This window comes from Lynx rufus, unplaced genomic scaffold (assembly GCF_022079265.1).
Source record: "Lynx rufus isolate CCGP_SWC_20201006 ecotype Redwood Valley unplaced genomic scaffold, mLynRuf1.p SCAF_9, whole genome shotgun sequence".
Taxonomy (NCBI): domain Eukaryota; kingdom Metazoa; phylum Chordata; class Mammalia; order Carnivora; family Felidae; genus Lynx; species Lynx rufus.
Window position 1 is genome coordinate 113,664,600 of NW_025814897.1, and position 27,435 is coordinate 113,692,034.

Consider the following 27,435-nt stretch of genomic DNA (forward strand, 5'->3'; position numbering starts at 1 on the left):
CCGCCTGCCTGTTCCCACATCCCTGTCACTGCTCCAGTTAAGATGCCGAAGGCGCTGGGTTCCTCCAGAGCAGGACCTCAGGGTCCCCCCGGCCTGCACGGCTCAGGCCACGGCCACGACACTCACCTCCCATGACAGATGGACATTCCTCCTGTCTGACGGGAGTGCTGCGGTGACAGGACACGTCTCGTACCGGCACTGCGCTGTTGCCCGTGACGTGGGCCTGCTGTCTTCAGTTGATGGCATCTGGCGGTCAGGGCGCCCTGGCCGAGAGGCCTCCCTCCGGGACGGGGCTGTGCCATCTCCGTGCCCTGGCTGTGGACGACCGCACCGTGCCCGCTCCTGCCCCACCCCGCCCCGCCCCGTGGCAGCGGCGGCCCCGCTTGTCCCCACGGCCCTCCCAACCCTGTGACCACAGTAGTCGGACCTCCTGAATGTGCTGCGTCTTGGAACCTCCCACTTAGGGAGTCTGGTGTCTGTCCCCGTGCTGAGCCGTTTACACGAGCACCGCGGTCTCATGGAGATGGCGGCTCGTCGTGGCCGTGGCTTTGCGTGGCACATCCTTGAATTCGAGGTCTCGGTGCGGACCAACTGCACGAGATGCGGTCCCGTAAAGCTCGTACACGTGTGTGGATGCTGTTCTTTGTCCACAGGTGTTGTTGGAAGAAGCAAAAGATTTGCTCTCTGACTGGCTGGACTCCACACTGGGCAGCGAAGTCACGGACAATTCTATTTTCTCCAAACTGCCCAAGTTCTGGGAAGAAGAATTCCACAGAGACATGGAAACCCTGAACGTAAGTGTCGCCAGGTGTCCCGCCCTTGCTCTCTCATCAGGGCCCGATGATCGCGATCCCGACCGTCTTCAGTCAGGTCTGAAGTGCGGGCCGGGGGCCTGCGGGCCTTCTCGGCCTGCATTTGGTGCCGGTGCTTCCTGGAGCGTGCCGTCCGAGGCTGCTGTTCCAGAAGGAAGAGGGGGACTTGTTCTTCTCACCCCCAGGTTCTCCCTCCGGACGTCCTGACCCGGGTGAGTGAATATGTGCCGGAGATCGTGAACTTTGTCCAGAAGATTGTGGACAACGGCTACGGGTAAGCTCGGGGCCCTCCCCGTGGGAGCACGGCATTCCGGGAAGGTTGTGCAGGGAAGGCGGCAGGGAGAGGAGCTTGTGGTGCTGTGGGGCTGCGGCCACCAAGCCCCTGGCTCTGGACGGCACAGGGCGGGGTCGTTCCTCCGCGGGCCGCGAGGGCAGGCTCTGTCCCGGTCCCTGGCCTCGGCTGGCAGACGGCGGCCCTCTCGCTGCCTTGGCACATACTTGTCACTCTGCACACGGGCTGCTGGGGCTCCTTTTGTGTCCTCGTCAACTCCTCTGACGCAGACGCTGCGTAGGAGTCATGCGGGGTTGGGGCTCCCCCTGGTGACCTCGCTTCGCCCCTGCAAAGACCCCGTCTCCAAACACTGTCCCGTTCTGGGGGGCTACGGGCTAGCACTGACACACAGGAATTGGGGGGGACGCGGCCGAGCCCATGACCTCACCGCGGGAGCAACTGCCCCTGTGTCACGCCGACCCTCCCGGCAGCCTCGCTCCTCGGTGCCGCTGAGTCCTCAGTGTCGGGGCCGTGGCAAGGATGCGCGTGCCGTAGAGAGCGCCCGCCTGCGGGCTGCCGGCGAGCCCACGGCTAAGTCCGCGAGCGCGGGGCCGGGCTGGTGAGCGTGGAGGCGCGGTTTCTGCCGCACGGCGTGAGACCCCTTGTCCACGAGTCACCTCCCAGGGACGCGTGTTTCCTCAAGGCCCTCGGCCTCGGTGGTGACCCTGGTCTGCCCTCTTTGCACCACCTGACCCACAAAACACCGTCCGTGTCTCTGAAGTTAGCGCTGTCGGGAATCGCCGACGCCCAGAAGCGTAACTGGGGGCGTGGGGTCTGCCGCGCGGGGGGAGGGGGGCGCCCTCCCCTGCGCCCCTGCTCTGGGAGGTTCCGTCCCCGCCTCTCGGGCGAGATGAGGCGCCACCGAGCGGAACGAGGAGAGCACAAGACCTGGTGTGGGGCCCGGAGTAGCACAGGCTCTCTGGAGGTGGTGACGCCTCCCCTGTCCCCTACCTGGCACGGTCACTGCAGGGCGACACGGGGTCGTGTGCCAGACTGAGTGCTGTGGGCGAGGCCAAGGTGAGAGAAGACAGATCATTCCGGGCTGGAATAACGTGGAGGGCTGCTGAGAGGCAGAGAGCTTGGCGGGGCCGTGCAGGCGGGTGGAAGGCGGACCGAGCGAGGGCAGGGCACCCGGGACCGTGCCGTCCCCGAGGCGAGGGGCAGGGCGGGAGCTGTGTGGTCCCGGGCTGCGAGGCGGAGGGACTGCACGGGGACACGCCGTCCCGAGAGTGAGGAGTTGGCCTCCGTGACGAGGCGTGCGTGTCGGGCCCGCTCGGCCTGCACGGCGGCCGTGGTTGCGAGCAGCTACGTCACGGGGCCGCAGGACGGCCGAGGCCGCGCTGGACGCAGTGGGCAGGGCAGAGTTTTAAGAGGCCCGCGGCCCGTGCAGCCCTTTGGCTTTGCAGGTTGTGCTCCTGCGAGGCGCCCGGGCTGTCCACGGGTCTGTCCACTTTCCCACAGCCTGGTTCTTACTTTCCAGCTACGTTTCCAATGGGTCCGTCTACTTCGACACCGTGAAGTTTGCTTCCAGCGAGAGACACTCCTACGGGAAGCTGGTGCCCGAGGCCGTTGGGGACCAGAAAGCCCTGCAGGAAGGGGAAGGTAAACGGGGCCGGGTGAGGGGGTTCGAGCCCAGGCCTCGCCCCCGCCCCCAGCCTGCCTCACCCGGGCGCCTGGGGGCTGTGCCTTGTCGCCCAAGGAGTTTGGGGGGTTTTCCGCGAGAAACAAAAAAGCGAGCGTATCCAACACCATCTCAAAAAGCGTAGTGGACCCCGGGCCTGGATCCGGAGGGTCAGGGCGGCTTGTGGGACGCCCTGCGTGCCGGTGTGGGACGCCCAGTGCCGATGTGTCACGAATATGCGGGTTGCGACCTGGTGAATGAGGGGGCAGAAGCCACTCCCCTCCCCCCCCCCCCAACCAGGGTCAGCAGGTGGCCCCCTTGGCATCTGAGCTCCTGCCTTTGGGAAAGTGGAACCCCCGGGGCTGTTTGGATTGAGGCTACGGTTTCAGCACACCCACGCCAGAGGAAGTACGGTCCCGAGAGCTGGCCCTTACGGGTTCTGGTCGCACACAGTGAGCCGGGGGAACGGGAGAGAGCGGCGAAGCGGGACCCTGGTCCTCGTCAGGCGGTTGGGGTGGCGGTCACCGCTTTCCGCAGGCTCAGCTCTGCGCAGCTGTCTTAAAGGTGCCCCGGGACGAGCAAGGCAGGAACGCGGGGCAAGAATTGCCAGGTCAGGTCTTTGTGGGCATGTTCCGATTCTGGGCGGCACCTCGGAATGCCTGGTTCCTCTCTCTGTTTTTCTCTTTTTTAAGTTTTTTACTTGAGAGGGAAAGAGAGAGAGAGACACAGAAGGCCTCTGGGCACACACGCGAGCGGGGGTGAGGGGGCAGAGGGAGAAGAGCCTGACTTGGGGCTGGAACTCATGAACCATGAGATCGGGACCCGAACCAAACCCAGGAGTCAGACGCTCAGCCCCCTGAGCTGCCCGGCCACCCCGAGGATCGCTGAAGACATCCTGCAGAGTAAAGGAGGTCCCGTCACGATGCTGAGGCACCCGCGTCCTCAGAGGATGGTCACAGACTTGGGTGGACCGGCAGCGGGGCCCCCGCATCCCTGCGGCATCAGGGACGCACCCTGGTGTGCACGGGAGGTGCCGGGCGCGCCCCACGCACGGGTCGCTCAGACGGGCCGAGGCCCCCAAGGCGCAGAGGGGTCGGGGTACGCGGGCAGCGGGGCTTTGTCTAGCAGACGGGCCTTCGCACACGCGAATGAGGGCAGGGCCCTCCCATAAGCCCCCGTGGGACCCACGCCCGGCCGCAGAAGGAGTTGCTCCTCACGAGGACCACAGCTTCTGCCCGTGGCGCGCTGAGCTGGACACCCGCCCCGAGGGGACGTCCGGACCTGTTTGAAGTCGCACCAGAGCCGCAGCGGAGGTCACTCCGGGTTTGGAACTGAACGGCCACGGGAGGGCCGCGCGGTCCCCCCCGGACTGGGGGAGCTCACGCGCCAGTTCCGGGCCGCCCGACGTGTCGTGTGCAGTTGTGAACAAACGCAGACGGCGATGAGTGGGGCCAGCTGCCGGAAAAGCCCCGAAAGGAGCAGCAAAGCATCAAAGAAGAGGTGCCTGAAATAGCGGTAATTGAAACAGCCAACAGCTGGTTCTTCGCAAGGATCCGCGACACAGAAAACCCGCTAGCGGGACCGATGAGTAAACACAGAAGATTCGAAGATACGTCCGGACAGGGCTGCACGGGACCAGAGACGGTGGCGTCTGCGAGAGCCCGGGAGGACGGGACCGTGCCGCTCGGCCCAGCGCGGCCAGGGGCGGCCTCCAGTCGGGGCAGGGAGAGCCCCAGAGACGGGAGGGGCCCGCCGCGCTAGGGACCCCGCACCATGTGCCCCAGCTGCGTTCGTTTTCTTTCTGCTTTCTCTTCTTCTCTTTTCTCTTTCGTCCTCTCCAGTAACCTCTACGTCCAACACGAGGCTTGAACTCACGACCCCGAGATCAAGAGTCTCGTGCTCATCCGACTGAGCCAGGCGCCCCGGGGTCTTAAATGTCACTTGTCCTTGGGTCTTTTTTCCCGGACTGACGTCAGAATCTCTGTGTTCCGGGGGCCAAAGTAGTCGATCCGACAGCGGATATAGAGGGACGAGGGGGGTCACGCCCTCCTTCGGGGACAGTTCCGCTTCCCTGGCCGTGCGGACGGCACGAGGCTCCTCACTGCATGGACGCTGGGATGCGGGGCTCCGGTGGAGAAGGGGCATCGGGGAGGCAGAAGGCACGAACCCGCTGTGCCTGGGGTCACTTTGGGTGCCTCAGGAGGGAGACGAGAAAGGACACCAGGAGAGTAGCAGGGGTCGTGTGACTTACTGCTCCTGAAGAGTCTAGAGCAACTCTCAGGTGTCCCCCAAAGTGGCACTTGGCGAAGGGTGTGGGGAGGGGTGTGTGTGAAAGGGGGTCCTCTGTTCCAGAACCTTCCAAAAAATTTTCTGAAAAGCCAGGTACGTTCATAGTAAGTGTGTTATCGTGAAAATTAAAAGCCTGGATGCACGCTGTCGGCTAAATACAGGCTGGCCAGAGGGGTGTCATGACAGCTCGTCACATCGTCTTTGAGCGGCTGGTGTGATGTGGTGACGGGCTCAGTGAGAAAGAGACATGAGACCGGGGTGGAGTCTGTCCTGCTGTGTGTGGATGTGTGTTTTGTTTGCAGAGACTAAAACAACCCAGAAACCTGCACACGGGGGCACCTGGAAACTGACAGTACATGTCAGCCTTCGTCTGTGACCGTGGCATTGTTTTCCAGGTTTTCTCGTAGTTGCCAAGTATTCTACTTATAGTGCCCGTGTCATAGGCGTCAGCTCTGTCGTAAAAATATCCTGCGCGCGCTCTCCCTCGGCTGTTCTCAGGTCGCCTGCCCTGTTGCTTGAACGGTGGCGGTCTTTGAGGTCGGCCGTGTCTGCAACTGTGGGCCCCGGGAGGAGTCTGTCGTTCCTGTTCCGCTGTTGTTCATGGGGGGGCGACAGCACCCAGGACAAGGCGGCGTGGAGACCACGCACGGGGCCCAGGGACCATGCCCCGTGCTGGCCCCGCTCACCTGGCCCCCCTGTGAGGGGGACTGACCGCAGGCGTTCGTTCGTTCTCTCGGCAGCCGGTGGGTCCGTGGGCGCCACGGCTCCTGCGTGTGGCCCAGGGAAGTGTCCCGGGGTGATGGTGTTGTCCTTTCCCGTTGCTCCCACCGCAGGCTGGCCTGCCCCTGGGGGCCCGGCCGTGACTGGCTGCGGCTTTCTCCTGGGGGGCCGCGTCTGGGAGCCCAGCTCGGCCAGGAGGAGCGGTGACGTCCCGCTTCGCCATCTATGGGGCCAAGCTGGAGGGCCAAGGAGCCGCACAGAGCGGGTTGGCTGGTTCTCGGACCTCCCAGAACCGGGAGCCGTGCGGGCCGCCCAGACGAGCCCACCCCACCGAAGGCTGCCACCACGCCACGGCCTCACCCCTCAGTCTGGAGCCCCGTGGCTCACCCCGGCCCCGGGCCACGGCCGTGAGGGGAAGGCGGGGAGGAGGGTCTGAGGAAGTGGCAGGCGTGGTCCGGTCCCGGGTGGTCGCCCTCAAACCGCGGGGCAGCACTGAAGTCTTGCCGTGAAGCTGCAGCACCGGCCGAGGAAAGCCACGCAAACCAGAAGCGTCGGCCAGCCGCTCCCAGCGGGGGCCCCGCGGCGACACTGGTCCGCCCGCCGGGCAGCACCGGGTGAGCTGCTTCCCTCGTGTCCGCAGGTGACCTGAGCGTCTCGGCAGACCGCCTGAGTGAGAAGCGGTCCCCCAATGACTTCGCTCTGTGGAAAGCCTCCAAGCCCGGCGAGCCATCCTGGCCGTGCCCGTGGGGAAAGGTGGGTCCCTGGGAAGGGGTGGGGCTGCGGTGACGGCGGGACCCGGTTGCTGGCGGGGACCCAGATGCCACAGAGCCTCGTGGGCCTTGGGGCACGAGACGTCCCTTTTGGGACTCCTTCCCCGAGGATTGGACGACTCCGTGGCCCCTGTGTCCTGGGGGCCTTTGACTCTGAGTGTTACCCGCTCCTGGAGATGAGTCCACTGTCTGATGTCCCCTGTGACAACAGTGCCCCTGGCCCAAGGCTGCGGGAGGGGTGTAGACGTCTGCTTCTGGTCGAGTGCTGGGCGGCTCTGGGGGTTACATGAGCCTTACTTGGCCTCCACGGCCTGCCGTGGGCTCCCCTGAGTTTTTCACGTGTGGAACATAACCCCTGTTCCAGTAAGGCCCAGAGATTTGGAGGCTCATGAACGCTGGGGTAACTGAAGGCCCGCACGCAAAGGGTTGGCCAGCGGTCACCGGGTCATCTCGGTCCCTAGGGGCGTCCGGGATGGCACATCGAGTGCTCGGCCATGGCAAGCGCTCTCCTGGGAGCCTCGATGGACATTCACGGAGGGGGCTTCGACCTCCGGTTCCCCCACCACGACAACGAGCTGGCCCAGTCAGAGGTGGGCAGAGGCCGGGGTTGCTGTTCCGGTTGGGGGGCCTCGAGTTCTCCCTGCGGGGGAGGAAGAAGCCGAGGGCACTGCCAGCGGGGTGCTGCGTGGAGCCTGATTTCCACATCAGGGTCTTGCCAGTGGAATTTGAACCCTAGTTGTCGGGTCTGATTTCCCACCTGAACAGCCTGACCTTGGACAACAGACAGGCCTGGGGTGGTCGCGGTGGTTACCTCTTGCATCGTTGGTCGAGGGCCGTCCCTTGGGCCCCCGTTCCCCAGCTGGAAAAGGCAGCCCCCCCTGTTCTGCATCGCGGGGGGCACAGAGTGCTCACGGAGCGTGCCCCTGCCCCTGCCAGCAGCTGCCTCGTGTGCCCGACCTTGCTCCCTCTGCCCCCCCCCCCTCCCCCCCCCCCCCCGAGCAGGCCTACTTCGACAACGACTGCTGGGTCCGCTATTTCCTCCACACTGGCCACCTGACCATCGCGGGCTGCAAGATGTCCAAATCGCTCAAGAACTTCATCACCATCAAAGACGCCTTGCAGAAGCACTCAGGTAAGAGCTTGGCCTCTCCCAGAGACCCGAGCGCCCCTCTTGTTGGATGCGCGACGGCGGTGGCTGCTCGGGAGGGTGGGGGGACCGCTGTGCCGTCTCCTCCCCCAGCGCGGCAGCTGCGGCTGGCCTTCCTCATGCACTCGTGGAAGGACACGCTGGACTACTCGAGCAACACCATGGAGTCCGCGCTTCAGTACGAGAAGTTCATGAACGTGAGTGCCCACCTCCCCCGGGGCGGGGACGCCTCGGCTCGGCCGCGGCGGGACCGCGACCGCCCCCCCTCGCCCCCGGTGGAGGACCGGAGACTGGCGAGAGCAGCCTCGCCCGGGGCTGCCCAGCCCCGTGCCCCCTTCCCGAAAGCCCCGGCGCCCGCTGGCGTCAGGAGCGCTCGTCCGTCTCGTCTCCGTGCGGCACGTTTCGCTCGGACCCGTGGCGTCGGCCGGACCAGCGTCTCAGGCTAACACCGGGACGCGTTTCCGTCTCCAAGGAAAACCTTTCCCCGTCTCGGCCGGCCCTGGGGTGGTGTTGGCATGCCGTGGCTCCCCAGATCATACCTGAAGGAGATGTGCTTCCCTCCAACAGCCTCTCCTCGGCGCTTTCCCGGAGGGCAGAGGTTTCTAAATGCCGTTAAACGGAACTTTCTGACTTTAGGAGTTTTTCTTAAATGTGAAAGACATCCTCCGAGCTCCTGTTGACATAACCGGTCGGTTTGAAAAGTGGGAAGACGAGGAGTCGGAGCTGAACAAGAGGTAGGAGGGAGACATGCCTCTGGGGCCGGGCAGCCGTCGCTCCCGTGTGCGCCAAACCGCCCCCGGGGCGCGCTGCCCCCGTGGGGGTTCTTGGCAGTGTGTCCATCGGCTGACGTTCCTGCCTCCTCTTAACTCAGCTTTTACGACAAGAAGACGGCGGTGCACGAGGCCCTCTGTGATAACGTCGACACGCGCACGGTCCTGGAAGAGATGCGGGCTCTGGTCGGCCAGTGCAACCTCTACATGGCGGCCCGGAAGGCCGCGAGGAGGAGGCCCAACCGGGCTCTGCTGGAAAGCATTGCTCGATACCTCACCCACATGCTCAAGGTAGGCGGCTCCCTGGAGGCACAGGCCGCCGTGTGCTCGCCGGGCTGTGTGCACGCAGGCGGTCAGGCCCCGGGCGGCACAGCGAATCGTGGGCTTCGGAAGCCGAGACCCGTCCCGTCCTTCGCTCCCGCTGCGCTCCTGCGCCTCAGAAAGCACTTGCGTGCAGCTGCCCTCCGTGCTCACACGTTCTGGGGTCGGCCTCCTTGCCCTTCCGGCCCCCTCTTGCCCAGTGGCCTCACCGAGAGCGGGCCGGAGAGGGCAGGGGAGGGGGGCACCCTCGGGCCTGGCATCTCCCTCCGCCCAGCGAGGCCGTCTGCACCGCCTCCCCCTACCCGTCTGCAGCAGCGTGTTTCCTGGACCCGATCTCCGCGGGCCGCCTCTCGGGACCTCTTTACACACTCCCGCACGTCGGTTTCTCTTCCAGGTCTTTGGGGCCATAGAAGAGGAAAGCTCCCTGGGATTCCCGGTCAGAGGACCTGGGAGCAGCCCAAATGTGAGTATAAGTGCACCTGGCGCAGAGAGGCCCCCTCCCTTGGGTCGCCCCGCCCCCGGGAAGCGAGCCCATCCGGAGGAGCACGCTCTCCCCTCCACACCTGCTCCGTGCCTTCCTTGTTCCCCCTCCTTGGCCGAGCCTGCGGACATTTGGAGGCCCATGTTAGGCCCCACCTGCACTGGACCCTCTGGACTGAGCCCCGGGTCACGCCCAGGCCTGGCTGGGAGAATTGAGCAGTCAGCTACCCCAGTGCGTGTGCAGGGGCAGCCGGGGCCTTGCTCCCGGCCGTTTGTCAGGGAACCGCGCTGCCGTGCTGTGTGAGGTGGTCCCGGGAGAGCAGGCTAGCTGGGACAGTCTCTGAAGAAGCCGCAGCCACACGGCCCGGGTTCACAGGCACTCACGTCCTTGCTCGTGTGGATCAGATCCCACGCTGGTCCGCGCGTCTGATGGGGAGAAGGTTCAGCGGAAGCAGCTGGTGTCACCCTTGTGTCCGGCTGCGTGGTGACTGACTCTCCTGGAGTGTGTGCCTTCAGGCTCATGTCAGAACTGCTTCCACGCCCCACCCCTGCTCCGGAATGATCCCTGTGGTTTGATTGGAACGCGCGCGTGTGTAGATATTTAAATGTAACTTAAATGAAAACAGGAACCAAGTACAGGGCGGAAGGGCAAAACCTCTTTAAGATTGTTTCGTGATAGCGGCTGGTGTGAAAACTCTTTCCTTCAGGGGGAGCTTGGAGGTGTTTCCCCGAGAACTGACTTCAGAAGGCCTGCCTGAGCCCCGGGCCTTCATCTTTTTTGACGCTTTTCAGAAAAGGAAACCTACCAGCTGCTTTGTTCTCTTGTGTCAGTGATACCAGATTTTTATTTCCCAGGGGAAAAAAAAAACTTCCTACATTAGAGACCATCCGCTTTCGAACTTAAAAATACTTCTTTTTTTAAAGTTTTTAGTGTTTTTTGTTTTTTTTTTTGAGAGAGAGACAGAGAGAGAGCGAGCGCGCGCACGAGCAGGGGAGGGCAGGGGGAGAGGGAGACACAGAATCCGAAGCAGGCTCCAGGCTCTGAGCTGTCAGCCCAGAGCCCGACGCGGGGCTTGAACCCACAAGCCGCGAGATCGTGACCTGAGCGGAAGTCGGACACCTAACCGACTGAGCCACCCAGGCGCCCCTTAAAGATACTTCTAAATGCGGTGGTGGTGTGGGAGCCTTTCCAAGTGACCTCAGCGGGCCCTTTGGGATAAGCAGCCCCAGGGACCGAGCCGGGTGAGCTGCTAGGCCACAGGGCCAGGCGTGCACTTTACAGCACTTGAAGGGTGTGCATTGCTCCAGACCTGAGTTGTTGTGGCAGCAGGGAGGACCGCTGGGGCCCGCCTCCTCCAGACGCACCCCCAGGCGTGCTGGCTGAGGCCGCTGCCCCTGTGCCCCGAGGCTCACCACAGCTGCCTCAGCCTGGTGGAGATAAAGACCTAAACACCCAGAAGCCCGGCCCCTCCCCTGCAGGACGGCCACGCCCCAGCCCGGGTGCGGGAATGGGCCTGGAGAGGCCTAGCCAGCTTCCGAGTTTACTGGTCATTGCTTGGGTTACCGAGCCGCCCAAATGACTTAATGAGGAGGCAGGGAGAGACCTTGCTCAAAAGCCTGCTAGAAAAATACGAAAGCTGGTAACAGAAGCGGTTTTGATAAAATCACTGTTTCTTTGGTTCGGGTTCTGCCGTTGTCGGCTTCCCTTCCTTGGCGGGCTTTGCGTTCCGTGGCCGCCTCCGTGGTGCTGCGGGGAGTGCGCCGTGGAGCGGGTGCGAGCGCGTGTGGATGGTGGACGGTCCTCAGAGGCGCTGGCTGGCCTCGCACAGGAGCGCGTGTGGCCGCAGGTCCCAGCCCAGGGGGACGGCGGCGGCCTCTCCGAAGGCAGCCCATCTTGCAGACTCACCTGGGTCGAACCGTTTCGCTGTGAACACGGGTGTTTCTTAACAAGCGTGTGTCTGGCCTGGGACGGAGCTGCTCCCTCGAGTGGTTGAGCGGTGCGGCTTGTGGAGCCCGTCCGGCCGGACTGGAGGGGAGGCTCTCTGCCGGGCCCCGGCTCCCGCCGTCCACACGGGGCCCCGGTCGTGGTAGCGGAGCCACGGGCAGCGTGCAGGCGGCCCGGCTCTGTAACGCGTGCTGAAGCCCGTCCTCAAGTACGGGCCGAGCTGGCCTCTGAGCGAAATCGTTCTCTCCGCAGCTCGAGTCCACGGTCATGCCCTACCTGCAGGTGTTGTCGGACTTCCGAGAAGGCGTGCGCAAGATCGCCCGAGAGCAGAAAGGTGAGGTTCCTCCTGGCCCGGCGGGGGCGAGCTCGGGCGTTAGCACGGCGCCCCCAGTCGTGACAGCCACGTCGTCTCTAGCTCCCAAGTGTCCCCGCGGGGCAGGACAGCCGGGTGAGGGCGGAGCCTCCCGGGAGCTGCCAGGCCGGGTCGCCTCTCCGCCCTTGCAGAATCGGCGGCCCGGGGCTGCCAGGCTGAGCTCACACTCACCTGCCTGGCTCAAGGCTCGGCATTGCACGGAGTGGAAAGGAAAGCGGGAAGGTTTGAGCCTCGCCGGGGTCGTGCTGGACTCGCTCACCGGAGATGCCTCCTGTCACCTCTTGTGCTGTGCTGCCTCCCCAGGCCTTTCTGTGCTGGGAAGTCCCACCTGCAGCGCATCTGGCCGCCACCCCCGCAGAGCGGGTCCCGGCAGGGTGTCCTGCGGGTGGAGCGGGCAGAGGGCCCAGCGGCGTGGCCTGGCCAGGGAGCCGCTGGAGGAAGCAGCCCCGTGAAGGGGAATGAGCAGGCCTGGGCCTGTGCCGGGGAGGGCAGAGCGAGAGGGCGGGAGGGCCCCCCCCCCCCAGCCCCCGAGGCCACGGGCCCCTCGGGGAGGAGCCGGGATCTGACGGTGCTTTTGCGGGGAGCAGAGGGCTGTAGGCCGGGCGGGGCCGTGGCGTTTGGACCGGTTGAATAAGCAGGGTCCCCTGTCTCTAACACCTGGCCCTCACGCCGTTTTAAAGCAGCTGAAAAGCGGGTGGACGTTCAGGTCCTGTGCTGGCTTGTCCGACGGCATTGACAGTGCTGGTGTCTCGGGTTTGGGGGTGACTGTTCTTGTCGGGGGGCCGTGCAGCCTGGGCATTTCTGCCCCTCCCCCCCCCCCCCCCCGGCTGTACGGCATCCTTCCTGACAGGTGCTGGGGAACCAGGGCCGTGGGAGGCTGAGCACGGCAGCCCCGACCAGCCACGTCCCTGCTCAGGCCCTGAGAGCGGTGCCCGTCGGCCGGCTTGGGGGACGGTTCGGTGTTGCTTTTCCTCGGCCGCTTCTTCCTGCTCTGTTACGTTTGTTGCTCTGGTAGATGGACAAGGCCAAGTGGCCAGTCAGGACGGGGGTCGGTGTGTGTATGCTATATTGCTTTCCCCACCTGCTGTGCTGTGCTGTGCGACCCTAAGGCTCAGGTGGCTAGAGAGGTCATCCTACCCGAGGCGATGACCTGGGACGCACAGACCTGGGGCCCTGCGGATAGGGAACCTTCCGTGAGCCAGAGACCCGGGGCCTGTGGACCTCGGTCCGCAGATGGGGAAAGCCTTCCGGGCCGAAGGCGGCATCACCCTTGTCCCTACCCCATCTCCCTCCCGACCCGACAGCAGCAGCAAGTGCTGAGTTTTTGTTTGTCGAGCACCTTGGGCTGGCCGTGGAGACAGGGTGAGAGGCTCAGGGTAGGTCCTGGTTCATTCACTCGGCCAAGTCTCCCAGGTCCAGGCGCTCGCCTGACACAGGAGTAGGAGACAGTTTCCCCAGTAAAGGGCCAGAGCTCAGCCCTGGCCGGGAGGGATGGGGTGTGGGGGTGTCTGACCAGGAGAGGCTTGGGAAATTGGGAAGTCAGAAGAGCAGGGATGGGCCTGTGGTCAGAGCTCGGCGGGGGGCCCGGGGTGGGGGTGGGGGGGACAAGAGCCGTTTCCCCCTTGTGTTTTCATTTTTGGTAAAAGATGCGTAACGTAAAATTTATTGTCTTAACCACGTGCAGGTGTGCCGCTCAGGGGCATTAGGCACATTCCTGCTGTTAAGCACCCGTCCCCACCATCCTCTCCAGAACCTTCCATGCTCCCAAACTGACCCTCTGTCCCATTAAACGCTAACCTCCGTCCTCTGTGCCGGCCGTGGTGCCCACCGTTGCACCTTCGCTCTCTATGAACTTGGTCCCTCTGAGGACCTCATACACGTACAATCCTCAGCACTTGTGCCTCGGTGACGGCACCTATCACTCGGTGTCATTGACGTCTTCCAGGTCCATCTGTGTCCCAACAGATGCCACGGCGTCAGTCTCCCTCCTTTTTGAGGCTGGGTAATACCCCCTGTGTGCTTGTCACATCGTGTTCATTCGCTCGTCCTTTGGGGGATTCCCACGGCCTTTTGTGTCCCCTCCCGAGCCCTCCCTGTTCCGGGCCCGCTGTTTTCCTCCTGCCTTCAGCCCTGACGGATGCCCCCTTCCTGTGGGCCCGGGCTCCGTGGACTCTGAGCCCCATGCCAGGAGGGGCCCGCGAGGGAGGTGCTGGTAGGGGTCTTGGCTCTGGGTTCGCACCGGCGGCGGGGGGGGGGGGGAGGGGGGGCGTCTCGCTCTGGGTTCGTACAAAATGCTTCTGAGCCGTTGCTCATTCACGGAGGACCGCGACAGAAACCCTCTTTTTCTAGAATCTGCTGCTGTCGGAGCCCCTTAGAGTGGACAGGGCCGCGAGGTCCTTGTGGCTGGCACACTTGGCCGGGGTGCCCCGGGCTGTACCCAGGGAGGCCCGTCTTTTCTGGGCCCTCGAGTGGCTGTGGGCTGTCTCCTCCCTGAAAGAGCGGTGCCGGGGGGCCGAGCCTGTGTGGTCGCACCCTTGGGAGCGGCTCTCCTGCGGCTGCCCTGCCGCTCAGGGCTCCCTGCCGCTCTGCTGTCCCAAGTCACGGCCGCGCCCTCCCTGCACCCCTTCTCCACACGACAGCCCTGCCCAGTCCGGGTCCCGCCCCAGCCCCAGGCTCGGCAGCCAGGCTGCAGCTCGCCCCGGAGCCCCAGCTCCGCTCTGGGGACGTTGCAGGCAGTGCGGCGGGGCCTCTCCCGGAGTCCCGGCCGTCGTGCTGTCTGCGCCCCGTCCTCCCGCCTGTCCCCAGCCACCCCGGAGGCAAGGCCCCTCTCTGCTTCTCTTATAAGGTCACGTTAGCCGTGGAGACCTGGTGCTTCCAGACGTTTAGTTTAAGAATGGTTTATCGAGGGGCGCCTGGGTGACCCAGTCGGTTGGGCGTCCGACTCTTGATGTCGGCTCAGGCCGTGACCTTAGGGTCGTGGGATCGAGGCCCCGTTGGGCCCTGTGCTGAGTGCGGAGCCTGCTTGGGATCCTCTGTCACCGTGTCTGTCTGTGCCCCTCTCCTCAACTTGCACACTCTCTCTAAAATTACAAAGAAAACCCATTTTTTTTTAAAGAATGCTTTATCGAATTCCTCAAAAGTATCCAACCAGACTTTTCCTGTTTTTTAAGAATAAAAAAACTTAGGCAAAATTCACACGAGTAAACCCAGCTGCCGTTAAAGTGAACGAGTCCGCTGGCCTTTCGCGCTTCCCGTGTCGTGCAACTGTGCTCGGCCTCCTTCTACTTCCCACACGTTCCCACCGGCCGCAGGAGCAGCCGTGACCCGTGAGCCCCCGGCCCCCACCAGCCTGCCTTCTGTCCCCGTGGACTGGGGTGGCCTGGGCCCCGCACGCCTGTCGGCCACGGAGGCTTCTTTTGCCTCACGGAGGGTCCCCCACGTTGCAGCGTGTGTGGGGCGGCGTTCCTCGTGCGGGCGGGACAGAACGCCCCCGAGTGCACGCGCCACGCCGTGTCTGTTCCGCTGCTGGCGGACTTCCGGGCTGTTCCCACCTCGTGGCTGCTCAGGACACGCGGTACAAGCGTCTGGTTGGGGACGGACCTAGGAGTGGAGTCGTGGGGGTCCCGTGGCTGCTGCACGTGTGACTTTGTAAGAACCACCAAGCTATCCCGCGGTGGCTGCACGGTTTCCTGTTCCCGCCAGCCGTGGGGGGTGGGGGGGGAGTTCCGATGTCTCATCAGGGCCACTCGTTGCCCCTGGCTGCACGAAGGCGATGGCCACCCTCCAGCCCTCCTAGCAGGGGAGGGGCCCTCTCACGGGCACGGTTCCCCGACGGCACTTGATGTCGGCCACCTTTCCCCGGGCTTCTCGGCCACCTGTGCATCTTCTCTGGGGGGAGGGGTCCCTTCCAGCCCTGCGCCCCCGTGCCTCTCATTGGGCCGTTCGTCTTACCTTGGCGACTTGTGGGACCCCGGGGCCTGGTCAGCACGTGACTCAGAAGAGGGCGGAGGAGAAAGCCAGCCAGGGGGGTCCGGCTGTGTGCACAGGGCAGGTCTCGCGTGGGGGTGATGGCTGCTGTCCTCAGCTCTGCGGAGCCACTCCCCCCCCCCCCCCCGCCAGGCGGCTGGTGGCGGTGAGCGCGGGCCCTGGCTCGCCCTCCTTCCAGGTCCAGTCACCTTGGCTCAGCGCCCGGCCCGGGGTCCACTGTCCTCATGGTGCCAGGGCAGGGCAAGGGCAAGGGCAGGGAGCAAGCGTGAAGGGTGTCGTTGCATCAGCCGTGCCGGGGAGGCTGAAAGGGCTTTTCTCCAGACTGGCATCCGGAAGAGGGAATCTGCCCTGGGGGTGGCCGTGCTCGTGGGCAGGGGCCTCGGAAGTCCTCTGAGATCACAGAACCGCCGCCCGTGCGTCACCTGTCCTTTCGGCAGTGCGCGATCCCGTGGGCCGGGGTCAGGGCGGCAGAGAGGGACGAGGCGGAGTGCGAGTGCAGGCTGTGGGCACGCCGGGCCGGCACGGGGGCAGGGGCAGGGGTGGGGGGGCGGCACGCGGTTTCCCGCACAGGTGCTCTCACGGGGGCGCGGCCAGGGCACGCAGAACCCCTTGGGCCTCGGGGTGCCGGCGGGTGCCGGGGGAGGGCGGCGGACTCGGCAGACGCCGGCCGTGGTGCATCCGCGAGACGAGGCCGGGCCCCGGCACGCCTGTCCCGACACCGGAAGACGCTCGCTCTGTGTTCTGTGACCGTTAGACCTTTTCCGAGACAGACGTGCCCGTAACAGCCCAGCTCCTGCGCTGATTTCCGCAGGTGCGGGCTGGGCCAGCCCGGGACTTGGTGGGCGTGGCGGCTGGGCCAGGCGGCCTTCTGGGAGCGTGAGCTGATCCGGCCCGGGACCTGGCTGTGAACGACAGAGTGTCCCGGCGCCACCAGCAGGGATGGCAGCACGTGCCCGCTTCACAGACGTGAACGTCGGCCCCGCCTGGCAGGCGGCTGGTCCCAGGTACCGGCCGACCCGCGGGGCTGTCACTGCGGCTGAATGTCCTTCACGGAGGTCAGGTCCTCACGGCGGAGCTCCTGAGCGAGGCGCTCTTCTCCTCCAAGGCAGACGGACTGCTTCTCCCTGCCGCCTCATCCCCGGCACTGAGCCTCCTGGGAACAGGGCCTCTCTGGCCGCCGGGCTCGCCCTGCGGCCGCTGCCGCAGAACCGTAAAGGCCGCCGTCCCCGGCCTGGAGGGAGCGAGCCTGTGGTCATTGGCTCTGCCTCTGGGACTCACAGAGACTGACACGGAGGTTTGAGAACGTCTGAACCTGCAGGGACCGTCCACTGAGGTCTGAAGGCCACGTCGGTGGCCACCTCATCCCTGCCCACTCCGTCTGCTGGGTCGGGGTGTGTGTGCTCTTTCTTCGGGGCGTCACTTCAAAGCCAGTGGGACGGCGGGCTCTGTACCTCCTCCTGGACTTCCCGGGCCCTCTGCTCACTCTGGCCCATGCCTGGGGGTGGGCTGAGGCCTGGCCAGGAGCGGCGTGCCCGCAGTGGATGGAGCTGGTGCTCGAGGCAGGGTCACCCGCACCTGTGCCTGTCCCCCAGGCCTCCGGCCCTCCTGCACCCCTCGGCTGGGCCTCCCGCATCGCTGAGAATGCCGGCAGCTCTGGGGTCCGCCCCAACCTCCAGGCCCGTTTCCGGCTCTTGCTGGTGGGGGCTTGGAATCTTGTGGAGTCCCGAGGACGTGTGGAGGGTGGGGGAGCGTGTGGACGGGAGCACGTTTCACCACGAGAACAAGGGGGAAATGGGGGAGCTGGGGGAGCCTAGACTCGTCACCGCTGGGCCTGCCCCGGGCCTGACTGCGATGTGAAGAGTGCAAGGAGCCTTTGCAGGATGTGCGGGTGGCCTTGGGTCCCTGGGTCCTGGAGTGTGGAATATGGCGCTGGGCTGCAGGGGCTCAGCACTCCCGGATGCCTTCCCAGTTGGCCAGGTGCTTGGGGTGGTTTATTATTTTTCTTGTGTTTTGTTTTGTTTTGTTTTGTTTTGTTTTGTTTTGTTTTAATATTTAAGAGAGAGAGAGTGAGAGAACGAACGAGCAGGGGAGGGGCAGAGAGAGAGGGAGACACAGAATCGGAAGCAGGCTCCGGGGTCTGAGCTGTCAGCACAGATCCTGACACGGGGCTCGAACCCACGAACCGTGAGATCCTGACCTGGGCCGAAGTCAGACGCTTAACTGACTGAGCCCCCCGCCAGGCGCCCCTCCGGGCCTCTTTTCTGTTCAGGGAAACCTAGTTTCCCTGGGCCAGCTGCCCACCTGGCTTGGGGCGGCCCTGACCTTGCCCTGCTCAGAGTCCCTGGGACCAGCCCGTGTGTGTCTTCAGACAGCACCTGCCTCTGATCGGCGTCCTAGGGCAGGGCGCAGACCGTGGCCACTCTTGGCCGCGGCCCCGTTCGTGCCAGGCCTGGGCTCCCTCTGCGGCACTCAGGAAGGCGCCCGTCCGCCGTGTCCTGGGCGCGCCTCGTGTCTGGTCTGACTGAGCTGCTGTCTTTGTCCATAGTCCCTGAGGTCCTGCAGCTCAGCGACGCCCTGCGGGACGACATCCTGCCCGAGCTCGGGGTGCGGCTCGAAGATCACGAAGGTGGGTCCCCCTGGCTGCTTCTGGGGACCCGTCGTAAGGAGCTTCTGGGGTGGTGGGTGGGCAGGAGGGAAGGAGGCTGGGTGGGGGGCTGTTTTTTAAAAAGTTCTGGGACAGGGTCAGAGGACGCTGGGGTTTTACGGGAGGAGGGGTCCCGGAGTGGTGCCCCCGTGGCCCCTGGGGGCCGGCCTTGTAGATTTGTGGTTGTGGCCGTCGAGGACACCTCCTGCGTTTGACCGGCGTTTCAGCGGCTAGGCCACCGGCCACCCCTGCTTGTTGTCTGTCACTCGGGAGATAGCCTGTGGGATCGTCCTCCGGTTTCACTGTGTGTCTTCCGACTTAGTGGGGGTTTGGGCTTGACTATTGGCAGATTATTAGATTTTAAACACTGAGGGGACCTGTCCTATCTTATGACCTCTGGGCTTTCCATCACGAGCGGCAAGGCCTTCCCGCATCACAGTTAACGTTGAGGCCGTTGAAGCGAGCGGCGAGGGGGCGCGAGGGCCGCGTGGGCGGCGTGGAGGCCGGGCCCCGTCTCACAGACTTGGCTTTTCAGGACTGCCGACCGTGGTCAAGCTGGGGGACAGAGAGACCTTGCTGAAGGAGAGAGAGGAGAAGAGACGGGTGAGTGGTGCTGGAGCCTCTGCGGACTTACGGGGACACGAGACCAGCGGCGTTCGTGTGTTCTGTGCTGCGCCAGCTCCTGTGCTAAGGCCCCGTGGCTGCGAGTGTCAGGGGGAGACCTAATTGCGTGTGGCCGCCGGGCGATCCAGTGACGGGAAGGTCTGCCTTCTAAGGAAGGACCCTCTTCTTAAAAAGCTCCTCCCGGGGTTTGAGGGAGAATAGGTCCCTTTCAGTAAAGCGCAGCTGACGTGTTGGGCCGTACCTGCCCCCACGGAAGTGCCGTCCCCTTTGCCCCTGAGGTGGGACCCGCCGGTCACCCCTCCATCTGCCCAGGAAGCGGGGGCGCGCGGTTCACGGGGCGAGGGGGCGAGGAGCCAGGGCAGGTTCTCGATAGCTGGCCTCCCCGATCCCCCCGTGTCCGCCCCGTCCCGTGGCCCAGCCTCGCGTCCCATCCCTGCGGGCCGGGCCGGGAAGCAGATGCGTCAGCCTACCGCTCTGCTCCGCTGGCGCTCTGCCCGTGCAGGTGCTCGTGGGGCACGGAGGCAGCCGGCGGCTCTGCTGAGGGCGGCAGGGGGGCGGCCCCGCCTGCTGCTGCTCGCGCTCGCCACGGCCCCGGGTGCAGCTTCCCGTAGCGCCACTGCCCGCTGCGCCAGCCCTCCCCTGACCTCGCCCCGTCCCACGGTCGTCTGCCCGGGACCCCCCCCGCTTCTCTCTGGCCCCACGCTTGCCTTTACCCAGCCGCCCGCCTGAGAACCCCAGGTTCCAAGACGGTCTCATGACTCGGCTCCCCAAACCTGCCCTTCCCTCCTATCGGTGGTGGCACAGCCGGGGCCCCGCGCCTGTCCTCGCGGGCACCACCCGACACCCGGGCCCGGGGACCCCCTCCCCGCCCCTGCTCCCAGGCCGCCCCCCCTCGGCCCTGCGCTGACGCAGGCTACGGGTGGGGGTGGGCTTCCGGCCTCCACCTGCCTCCTGTAGGCCCCTTCCCTGGCCCAGGCCCTGTGTCCTGGCACCCGCTGCCCTGTACCTCCCCGCCCCCCCACCCTCTCTGGGCCCTCGCCATGCTGTCCCCGCTCACCCATCCGACAGAGCCCCCCAGCCGGGCTCGCTGCTCTGCTCCTGCCTTCGTGCCAGCCACACCCCGGACCTTGTCACGTGTGCCGGTTCGCGGCGCCTGGGCGTCATCCCCGCGGGGAACGAACGAGGGCTCCCCGCTCCCTCCGTGGGTTGGGCCGGGTCACAGTCCAGGCGGTGGGGGGTGGCGGGCACTTGCTTTATTCCGCCTCCCACCCCCAGAGGCCCTGGGGCAGACTTGGCTCATGGGGCCCCTGCTCCCCCCTAGGTTGAAGAAGAGAAGAGGAAGAAGAAAGAGGGGGCCGCCAGGAAAAAACAGGAACAAGAGGTACCACGTGCCGTCTGTGTGGGGCCCGGGCTCTCCTGGGAGGAAGTGCACACTTTGACCCCGAGCCCTGCTCTCTGTGCCTCCCCGGGCCCAGCCGGGCCCACCCTGGCCCACCCTGGCCTGCGCCCGTGCCCACCAGCGGCACCCTCCCGGGTTCCCGCTGCTGTGATCGTTCGGAATGAGCTTCTCGACGTTCCGTAGAAAAACCATGAAGCTCGGTGTTGGGTTGTCCCTCCTTTGACTCGCTCCACCCGCCTTCTGTCGCTCTCTGAACCCGGGGCTGGGCGGGAGTGATGCGAGGTCACGCCTTTCCCCTCGTGGGCTCGGCTGCGGTGACGGAGGGTCTGTGTTGCAGGCGGCGAAACTGGCCAAGATGAAGATCTCACCCAGTGAGATGTTCTTGTCAGAGACTGACAAATACTCCAAGTTTGATGAAAACGTAAGAAGCCCTGTTTTGTCTTTTCAGAACCTCGTTGGGCTCCTAAATGGTGGGGATCTCCAGCCTCGGGCGAGCGGCTATTCTGTCTGGGGCTCGGTCCGGGGGAGGCGCTATCCGGGGTCAGTGCCTGCGGCCCCTCGAGTCTCCCCCCCGTGGCGGTGGCCACACTGAGTCGTGGCCTGGCCAAACCGAGACAAGGTGTCGCTCCCGAGCTGGCCAGGAACGCGACTCAGGAGGCGAGGGCGCTGTCCCCAGGGCTCCTCCTTCCGGCGGGGCTCGGCCGCTTTGCCGCTAGACCCTTGGGTCTTCCTTACTGGTTCTTATGCTTGGGCCGGTCCCATCAGGACTGCTGCCTCCAGAGGGAACAGTGGCCCTCACCCCCGGGCGGGAGGAGGGCGCCCCCAGACCGGCCTCTCGGTGACTGGGGTTGGTGCTCCGTGGCGGGTACCCGCCCAGGCGCGTCCTAGCGCGAGTCTGTGAGCCCGGGAGCGGGAGTCAGGTGCGTGCAGGTGACCTCCCGTGCCCTCCGTCCCCAGGGTCTGCCCACACATGACAGCGAGGGCAAAGAGCTGAGCAAAGGGCAAGCCAAGAAGCTGAAGAAGCTTTTGGAAGCTCAGGAGAGGCTCCACAAGGAGTACCTGCAAATGGTTCAAAACGGAAGCTTCAAATGAAACAGCAGGGGACTCGGTTTTCACACCAAGCCGTCGGTGGCCTGACGGCTTTCTCTCTGCGTCCTTAGTGACACTGCCCCACGCTCGATGATGTTTACAGTGGCCCTCGGGTCCCAAATTGAGAATTGTGTTCACCTGCCGTCGTCGGCTCTGAGACTCCGTAATAAACTTTTCCAGGCAGCAGGGCTGCGCGTCCTCTGTGCCGCGGCCTGTCGCCCGCAGGCCCGGCCCTGGTGCGGAAGCGGCTCCGGGGCGCTTGCTCAGCAGGGCACGACTTGGCCGCGCCGCTCAGCCGGGAAATCTCTCCCCCTGCAGATCGCTATCGGCTGACCTCTGCGCGCCGGTGCATTTGGAGGTATTTAAGCGGGAGAAAGGCAGGCTCAGACTGGCGAGGCCGCTGACACCCACACAAAGGCCGCTCGGTCGGCCCCTCTCGTTCTGCTGAGCAAACACAGCGCCACGGCTCCGACCGCTGTCCCGCGCTCCGGGGGCAGCGAAGGGCTGGCTCAGCAGGGCGGGCCCCGGCCGCTGCCCGGATCCCGAAGCTGGCCGCGGAGATAAGGGGGTGGGGCGGGGAGGGCAGCCGTTTGTCGCCAGGTCCCAGCCGGGGGGAGTGGGGCAGAGCATCCCCGGCAGAACCCTGTCGAGGACGGTGCGGGCGGAGCCGGCTCAGCGCGGCTGCACACCTGCCAAGGCTGGGCACCTGCTCGGACCCGAGGGTGGTCGGTGCCGGGTGGTCAGGTCGGGAGACGCCATCTCACGCAGCACTGACGGCAGCACCAGGCACCGTGGCCCCCGTGGGGCAGTTCGGGGACGTCCGCGTGTAGGCCCCCTCAGCCCTTACGCCTAGGGCCCCGCTGTGGGAAACCCGGAGAGACGCCCGCGCGTGTGCTGATGTGTGTGTGCCCCTCGCCGCAGCGTCCTTCCGGGGGCTGACCGTCCCCCGGGCACCCGGTGCTCCTCGGGGGCACCGCAGCCACGGGGAGCGCGGTGCCTCTGTGAGTATGAGAGCCGCCCTGATATGGAGGCACCGGGCCCTCCCACCTTGTACACATCTTACATGCAACCAAAATTGAACCAGAAAGAAAAGGCCCCAAGACAAAGTGAAACAAACTCGTTCCCGTTGTCTGCTGCCACCAAACTGCCCCAGAACTTGGTGGCTGAAAACAGCAGTCACCTCGTCACCATCTCTGGTGCTTCTGGGTAGGCCGGCCCACGGCAAGAGCAGGAACTGCCAAGCCAACCCTCTTCCTGGAGGCGAACAGCCCGAGGGCCTGGGATGGGGGCAGGGGGGCCGCTCACGATGAAAACGTCGCAAGGGCAGAGATGGGGCCTTCCGGAAACGGGTGTAAAATGGAACCCACATTCCTTCGGGGCTCTTGGGAAGCCTCTTGGATCCCCAAAGCCTGTGGTCCAGGGTGGGGTGGTGCCTTCAGGCACAAGCCCCCACATGCTGGGAGCCCTTTCAAGCTGAAGTGCTGAGACAGGGAGTTCACTGTCCCTGGGTGGCCGGTGGGACTGGGTGTCTTGGCCCAGGGACTGGAAGGGTGAGGGCAGATCCCTGACGGGAGGTGGGCAGTCGCAGGCCGCCTCCCCGGCCCTCCAGCACCGGGCTGGGCCTCAGCCCCTCGGCCCTGACACCGACTGGAGGCTCCAGAAACTCAAGGGCCAGGAGCAGTTGCCCCGCTGGGAAGCAGAGGGAGACCGCCCTGCAGGGGCCGTTCCTGATAGATGGCCAGCTGGCCCGGGAAGGGCGGGTTTTCCAGGAGAGACGTACCGGGTTGAGTAGTATCCCCCCGACCCCCGCTTCCGAATTCACGTCCACCCGGAACTCCGAAACGGAACTTATTTGGAAAAATCAGATTTTGCAGGTGTAATGAGTTAGATTAAGATGAGGTGACGCCAGAGTCGGGTGGGCCCTGAGCGTAACATGGATGGTGTCTTTATAAGAGGAGAGGCCCAGACACAGAAGGCCACGTGACGACAGGAGTGACCCGGCCACGAGTCCAGGGCCACCCGGAGCCCCCAGCAGCTGGAAGTGGCAGGGAGGGTCCTCCCCGGGAGCCTCTGGAGGGAGCACGGCCCTGCCCACACCTGGATTTCAGACTTGTGTCCAGAACCGGGAGAGAAAACACGTCTGTGTTTAAGCCACGCAGTTCAGGGCACTTTGTGGTGGCAGGCCCCAGGAAACCCCCAGACGCATCGATTCTTGTACCTTTGTTCTCTGTGACAGAGAAACACGTTTACTATGACAATGTTTCATCTAAGTAAATCCATTCATGGGTGTAATGGGGGACAAAAGATAGCCACAGGGCAGGCAGGTGAAGAATGTTGCCTAATTTCACAATAGACACACAGGACGTTTTGCATGTTCCAAAGAGCCACTCCCCACGAGGTCAAGCGTATGGGACTCTTACTCCCGTTTCTGCTGGGGAATCGGAGACCCAGTGCCCGAGATCTGAGAACAGGTCAGAGCCAGGCAGAGTGCTTGGGATGGCAGGGTTGCTTGGCGTCACTCTGAGCCTAGAGCCCTGCCTGTCACTCTCCCTAGCAGGTGACAACACTGAGTACATCCTGCCCCACGCATTACCCCCCGCCTCCAAATCTCTGCCACGCAAATGTGTGCACCTGCCCAGGGCTCACCTCCCGTGGGGATCTCACATGCCATCTTTAGGGACAAGAGCCACCCTGAGCTCTGCGTAGGTCCTGGGATGCACTGTGCCGACAGGGCCTTCCCTGCTGGCCCACTCTTACTGGCTCTCGGGTATGGGCTGGGGCACTGCTTCCTTCTGGAAGCCTGTTTGACACTTCCTCCTAACGGAGGGACCGGGGCGAGGAGGCATGCGTGTAATCAGGTGCACGTGCATCAGGGCCGCTGGAAATGGGGAACTTGGTGGACATAAAGCAGGGAGAGGTGGCAGCAGCCGGGGGGGTGTTCAAGGCCAGCCTCTCAGGAGAGGTGACCACCCGGCTGGACTTAATGGACAGGCAAGAGCCGACGAGGAAAATGTGGAAGGAGAGGACTTTGAGATCATTGACCACCCCCCAAAAGTGGCCCGAGGGGTGGGCCAGTGGGTGTGGAAAACTGCAGGTGTGGACAGGTGGACTCTACCGTCCCTCACCTGGGCTGCTTTCTCCAGGCAGTGTCTGGGCCACCAGTGGACCCAGGAGTTAGCTCTTCTGGCCCCTCAAAGGGTGGCTCGGTACGCAGGCTCCACGGTGGCCGCTCCTGGTCAGTCTGGGCACCAGGGCCTGTGCGGGACCAGAGGTCATCTGGAGCCCGGGACAGGCTAAGTCGCTCGGAGGACAGACTTCTTGGGAGAGCCCCAGGTGACAGGCCCAGGGACCAACTCTAAGACCCCCCACCCTTGTCCTCAGGCACTTAGTCCCCTCCCCTGGCCAGGGTGAGTGGCGTCATCAGAACAGTGGACACCCGCCTTGGGCCATTTGCCTGCGTTGTCCCAACCCTCTGCTAACTCTATGAAGCGGGTACTACAAGTGCCCGTGATGGACAGATGGGGAAACTGAGGCACAGGCTCTCTGTCAGGACCATCCAGCTAGAATTGGGAAGGTCACGGATCTGGCCCCAGGGGTCTCACCCAGGAACGCCCACCCACCCTTTGACTCTTGCTCTGTCCATGGCACAGCCCTCTGGCCAGGATGACTGACAGGACGCACCTTTGAGTGTGCTGCTGGCTGAATGGTGGCCCCCAAGAGATTCAGCCCCTAACCCCTGTACTTGACATTTGGAAATAGGGTCTCTGTAGATGTTAAAATGAGGCCCTGATGTAGTCACTGCAGAGAACACAGAGGGACACAGGAAAGGCCATGTGAAGGTGCAAAGCCTGGGCGGGTGGGGCGGGACATGGCTGCAGCCCCAAGAGCTGGAAGAGGCAAGAAGGACCCTCCCTTGGAGCCTTCGGAGGGAGCCCAGCCCCATGACACCTCGATTTCTGCCTTCTAGCCACAAGAGAATAATTCCTGTTGTGTTTTCTGAGCACCTCAATTCGTATACTTTGCTGCCACAGGAAATCAAAACAGCATTCTCAACGTGATACAGACAGAAAGCCTTCCGACACCCCTGGCCCTCCTTCCCACCCGCTCAGTGACCCCAGGAAAAGAGTGCACCACTACCTGCCCCACCTCCATCAGACCCCCAAGGACCAGGCACTGCTTACCCAACAACCATTTCTGAAAAGACGGACAAAATAACGCGACCCCCAACTGCAGGTGTAGCCCCTTAACGACGAGCCTCTGGAACCCCGGACCTGGGCATATGGCTATCCAGGCGCACTGTCCTCTTATTTCTTGTTAGGTCAATGCTGTTCTACAAATTGCCATGTGAGGAGCCCGTGGTGGGGACCCAGCCAGGCGGCAGGGCCGGCTCCCCTGGGCCTTCCTGGGACGGGAGTCGGGGGCAGCGCGCATCGCTCCCTCTCCCGCTGGTGGGCTCTGCCTCGGCCAGTGCCCGGCAGACAGCCACCTTGCGCGCGCACGCGGAGGCGTGAGAAACAGGGAACCCCAAGTGCCAATCCCCGAGGCAGGGTGAGCCCTGGGATTTGAGGAGGGGACAGGCATGGACGCCGGGGGTCTGCGGGGACCGCGCGCGCGTTGCTGGAAGTGGCACCGAACTGGGGGGGAGTGGCCGCGAACTGGTGGCGGGCTCGGGAAGGGGCTGGCCGGGGACCGGCGGCGGGCAACCGGCCGCAGCAGGTGCCCTCCATGCGTCCTCCGCGCGCCCCCGCCCCTTAAAGAGGCGGAAGGAATGCGGACGCGCGCCGCCGCAGACGACACACGCCCTCATTTGCGTACGGCCGGCGGGTCTGAGAGGGACGCAGCGCGGCGAACCCCGCCCCACGCCCTCTGATTGGTCGTCGCCGGCGGCGCCGAAGCGTCGTTGACTTGCGCCGAGGCCGCCCAACCACAGCCCGCTTTGCTCGAGGGGGGCGTGGCCAGAGGCCTCGGCCAATGGGAGGCGGTGTTGTTGGCGGCCACGGCGGCGCAGCCCCTGGAGCGAGCGAGGCCACCGCCGCCGCCACTGCCGCAGCCGCAGGAAGGCGTGAGAAGCAGACGCGAGGCGCTCGGCCGGGTAACGGCGCGCCGGGGCGGCCGGAGGGTGGCCGGGGCCAGGACCGCTGGGGGCCGGGACGGCAGGGCGAGGTCCGGGGCCGCCGTGTGGACTGGCGGCGGCGGCAGGGGCGGGGCGGCGGCCGGGGCGGCGGGAAGGCCGGGGCGGGCGGCGGCGGCGGCGGCGGGGAGGGCGGGGAGGCCGGGCGGGCGGCGGCGGCGGGGAGCGGGCGGACGCGGGTGACCCGCCCCGGCGCGGCCCTGAAGGTCAGGAGGCGCTTTGTTCCCGCGCGGCCCGTGCGGTGACCCCGAGGGGAGCGGCGGGCGCGCTTCCGCGGGGCCCCTTTGTTTTCGGGGCGCGGGCCGCCCGGCGGGGTGGTGTCTGCGGCGGGGCCGGGAGTGCCTGCGGCTGCGGGAAGTCGCCCTTCGGGACGGGGACGGGGACGGGACACGTCCCCAGCGGACGGCAAAGTTCCGAGCCTCTCTTCCTGCGTCTGTGCGTCTTTACCCGACTGCGCGGGGCTCCCTTTCGGAACGCGCTGTGTCCGTGCCGGCGGAGGGCCGTGTGGCGGCGATAAGACGCCGGCGCCCGCAGGTCCTCCCGGTCCGCAGGTCCGCCGTCCGCGCCAGAGGGCAGCGCGAGGTCGCGGGCCATCTGCGGGGCGGGGGTCCTCGCCGGCCCGCTCCACTGGCCCCGGCAGCCCCTGCTTAGTCTCGCTGCGGGTGTGCGCGGCGCAGAAGGTGCAGGCGGCCGGACGTGAAAGTTAGAAAGTCGTCTTTGAGTCGCCGGCTTCCCGCAGTGGTGCCGCTGCCTCTAGGTGACTAGCGATGGCTGTTGCTACACAGCGGGGACGCATCTGACCTCGTTGCACGTGTTGACTCATTGCCTGATAATCCGCTAGGTCGGGAGGTGGGTGCTGCTGTGCTCCCGGGGAGCTGCTGGGGGAACTCCGGGCCCTAGGAGGTCGGATCCAGCGGCCCGTCCGAGGTGACAGCTTGACTCGACGCGCCGTTGCCGCTCCTGGAGGCGGTTGGAGAAGTTG

At 65.0% G+C, this 27,435-nt stretch overlaps 2 protein-coding genes across 6 annotated transcripts in view; both read left to right on the forward strand.

Moving 5' to 3' along the window:
• Positions 1-21,505, forward strand: part of CARS1 (cysteinyl-tRNA synthetase 1) — a 44,518-nt gene extending 23,013 nt beyond the window's left edge. For 3 of the 5 annotated variants that reach the window (XM_047070124.1, XM_047070123.1, XM_047070125.1), the window contains 16 exons: positions 654-794; positions 998-1,086; positions 2,624-2,745; positions 6,414-6,526; positions 7,005-7,133; positions 7,546-7,675; positions 7,784-7,887; positions 8,327-8,424; positions 8,562-8,751; positions 9,176-9,244; positions 11,459-11,540; positions 18,112-18,192; positions 18,746-18,813; positions 20,156-20,215; positions 20,571-20,654; positions 21,191-21,505. In XM_047070124.1, coding sequence (XP_046926080.1) covers positions 654-794; positions 998-1,086; positions 2,624-2,745; positions 6,414-6,526; positions 7,005-7,133; positions 7,546-7,675; positions 7,784-7,887; positions 8,327-8,424; positions 8,562-8,751; positions 9,176-9,244; positions 11,459-11,540; positions 18,112-18,192; positions 18,746-18,813; positions 20,156-20,215; positions 20,571-20,654; positions 21,191-21,325 — 1,695 coding nt within the window. In that variant the 3' untranslated portion in view covers positions 21,326-21,505. Of the gene's footprint in view, positions 1-653; positions 795-997; positions 1,087-2,623; positions 2,746-6,413; positions 6,527-7,004; positions 7,134-7,545; positions 7,676-7,783; positions 7,888-8,326; positions 8,425-8,561; positions 8,752-9,175; positions 9,245-11,458; positions 11,541-16,377; positions 16,571-16,671; positions 17,633-18,111; positions 18,193-18,745; positions 18,814-20,155; positions 20,216-20,570; positions 20,655-21,190 lie in introns of those variants that run through there. The other 2 variants (XR_006960497.1, XR_006960496.1) reach the window with 2 other exon arrangements.
• Positions 21,506-26,318: 4,813 nt separating this feature from the next.
• The window catches only part of NAP1L4 (nucleosome assembly protein 1 like 4), a 47,714-nt gene continuing 46,597 nt past the window's right edge, over positions 26,319-27,435 (forward strand). The window contains exon 1 of the mRNA XM_047070072.1: positions 26,319-26,414. The gene's annotated coding sequence lies outside the window, so the exon portion shown is untranslated. The remainder of the gene's footprint in view (positions 26,415-27,435) is intronic.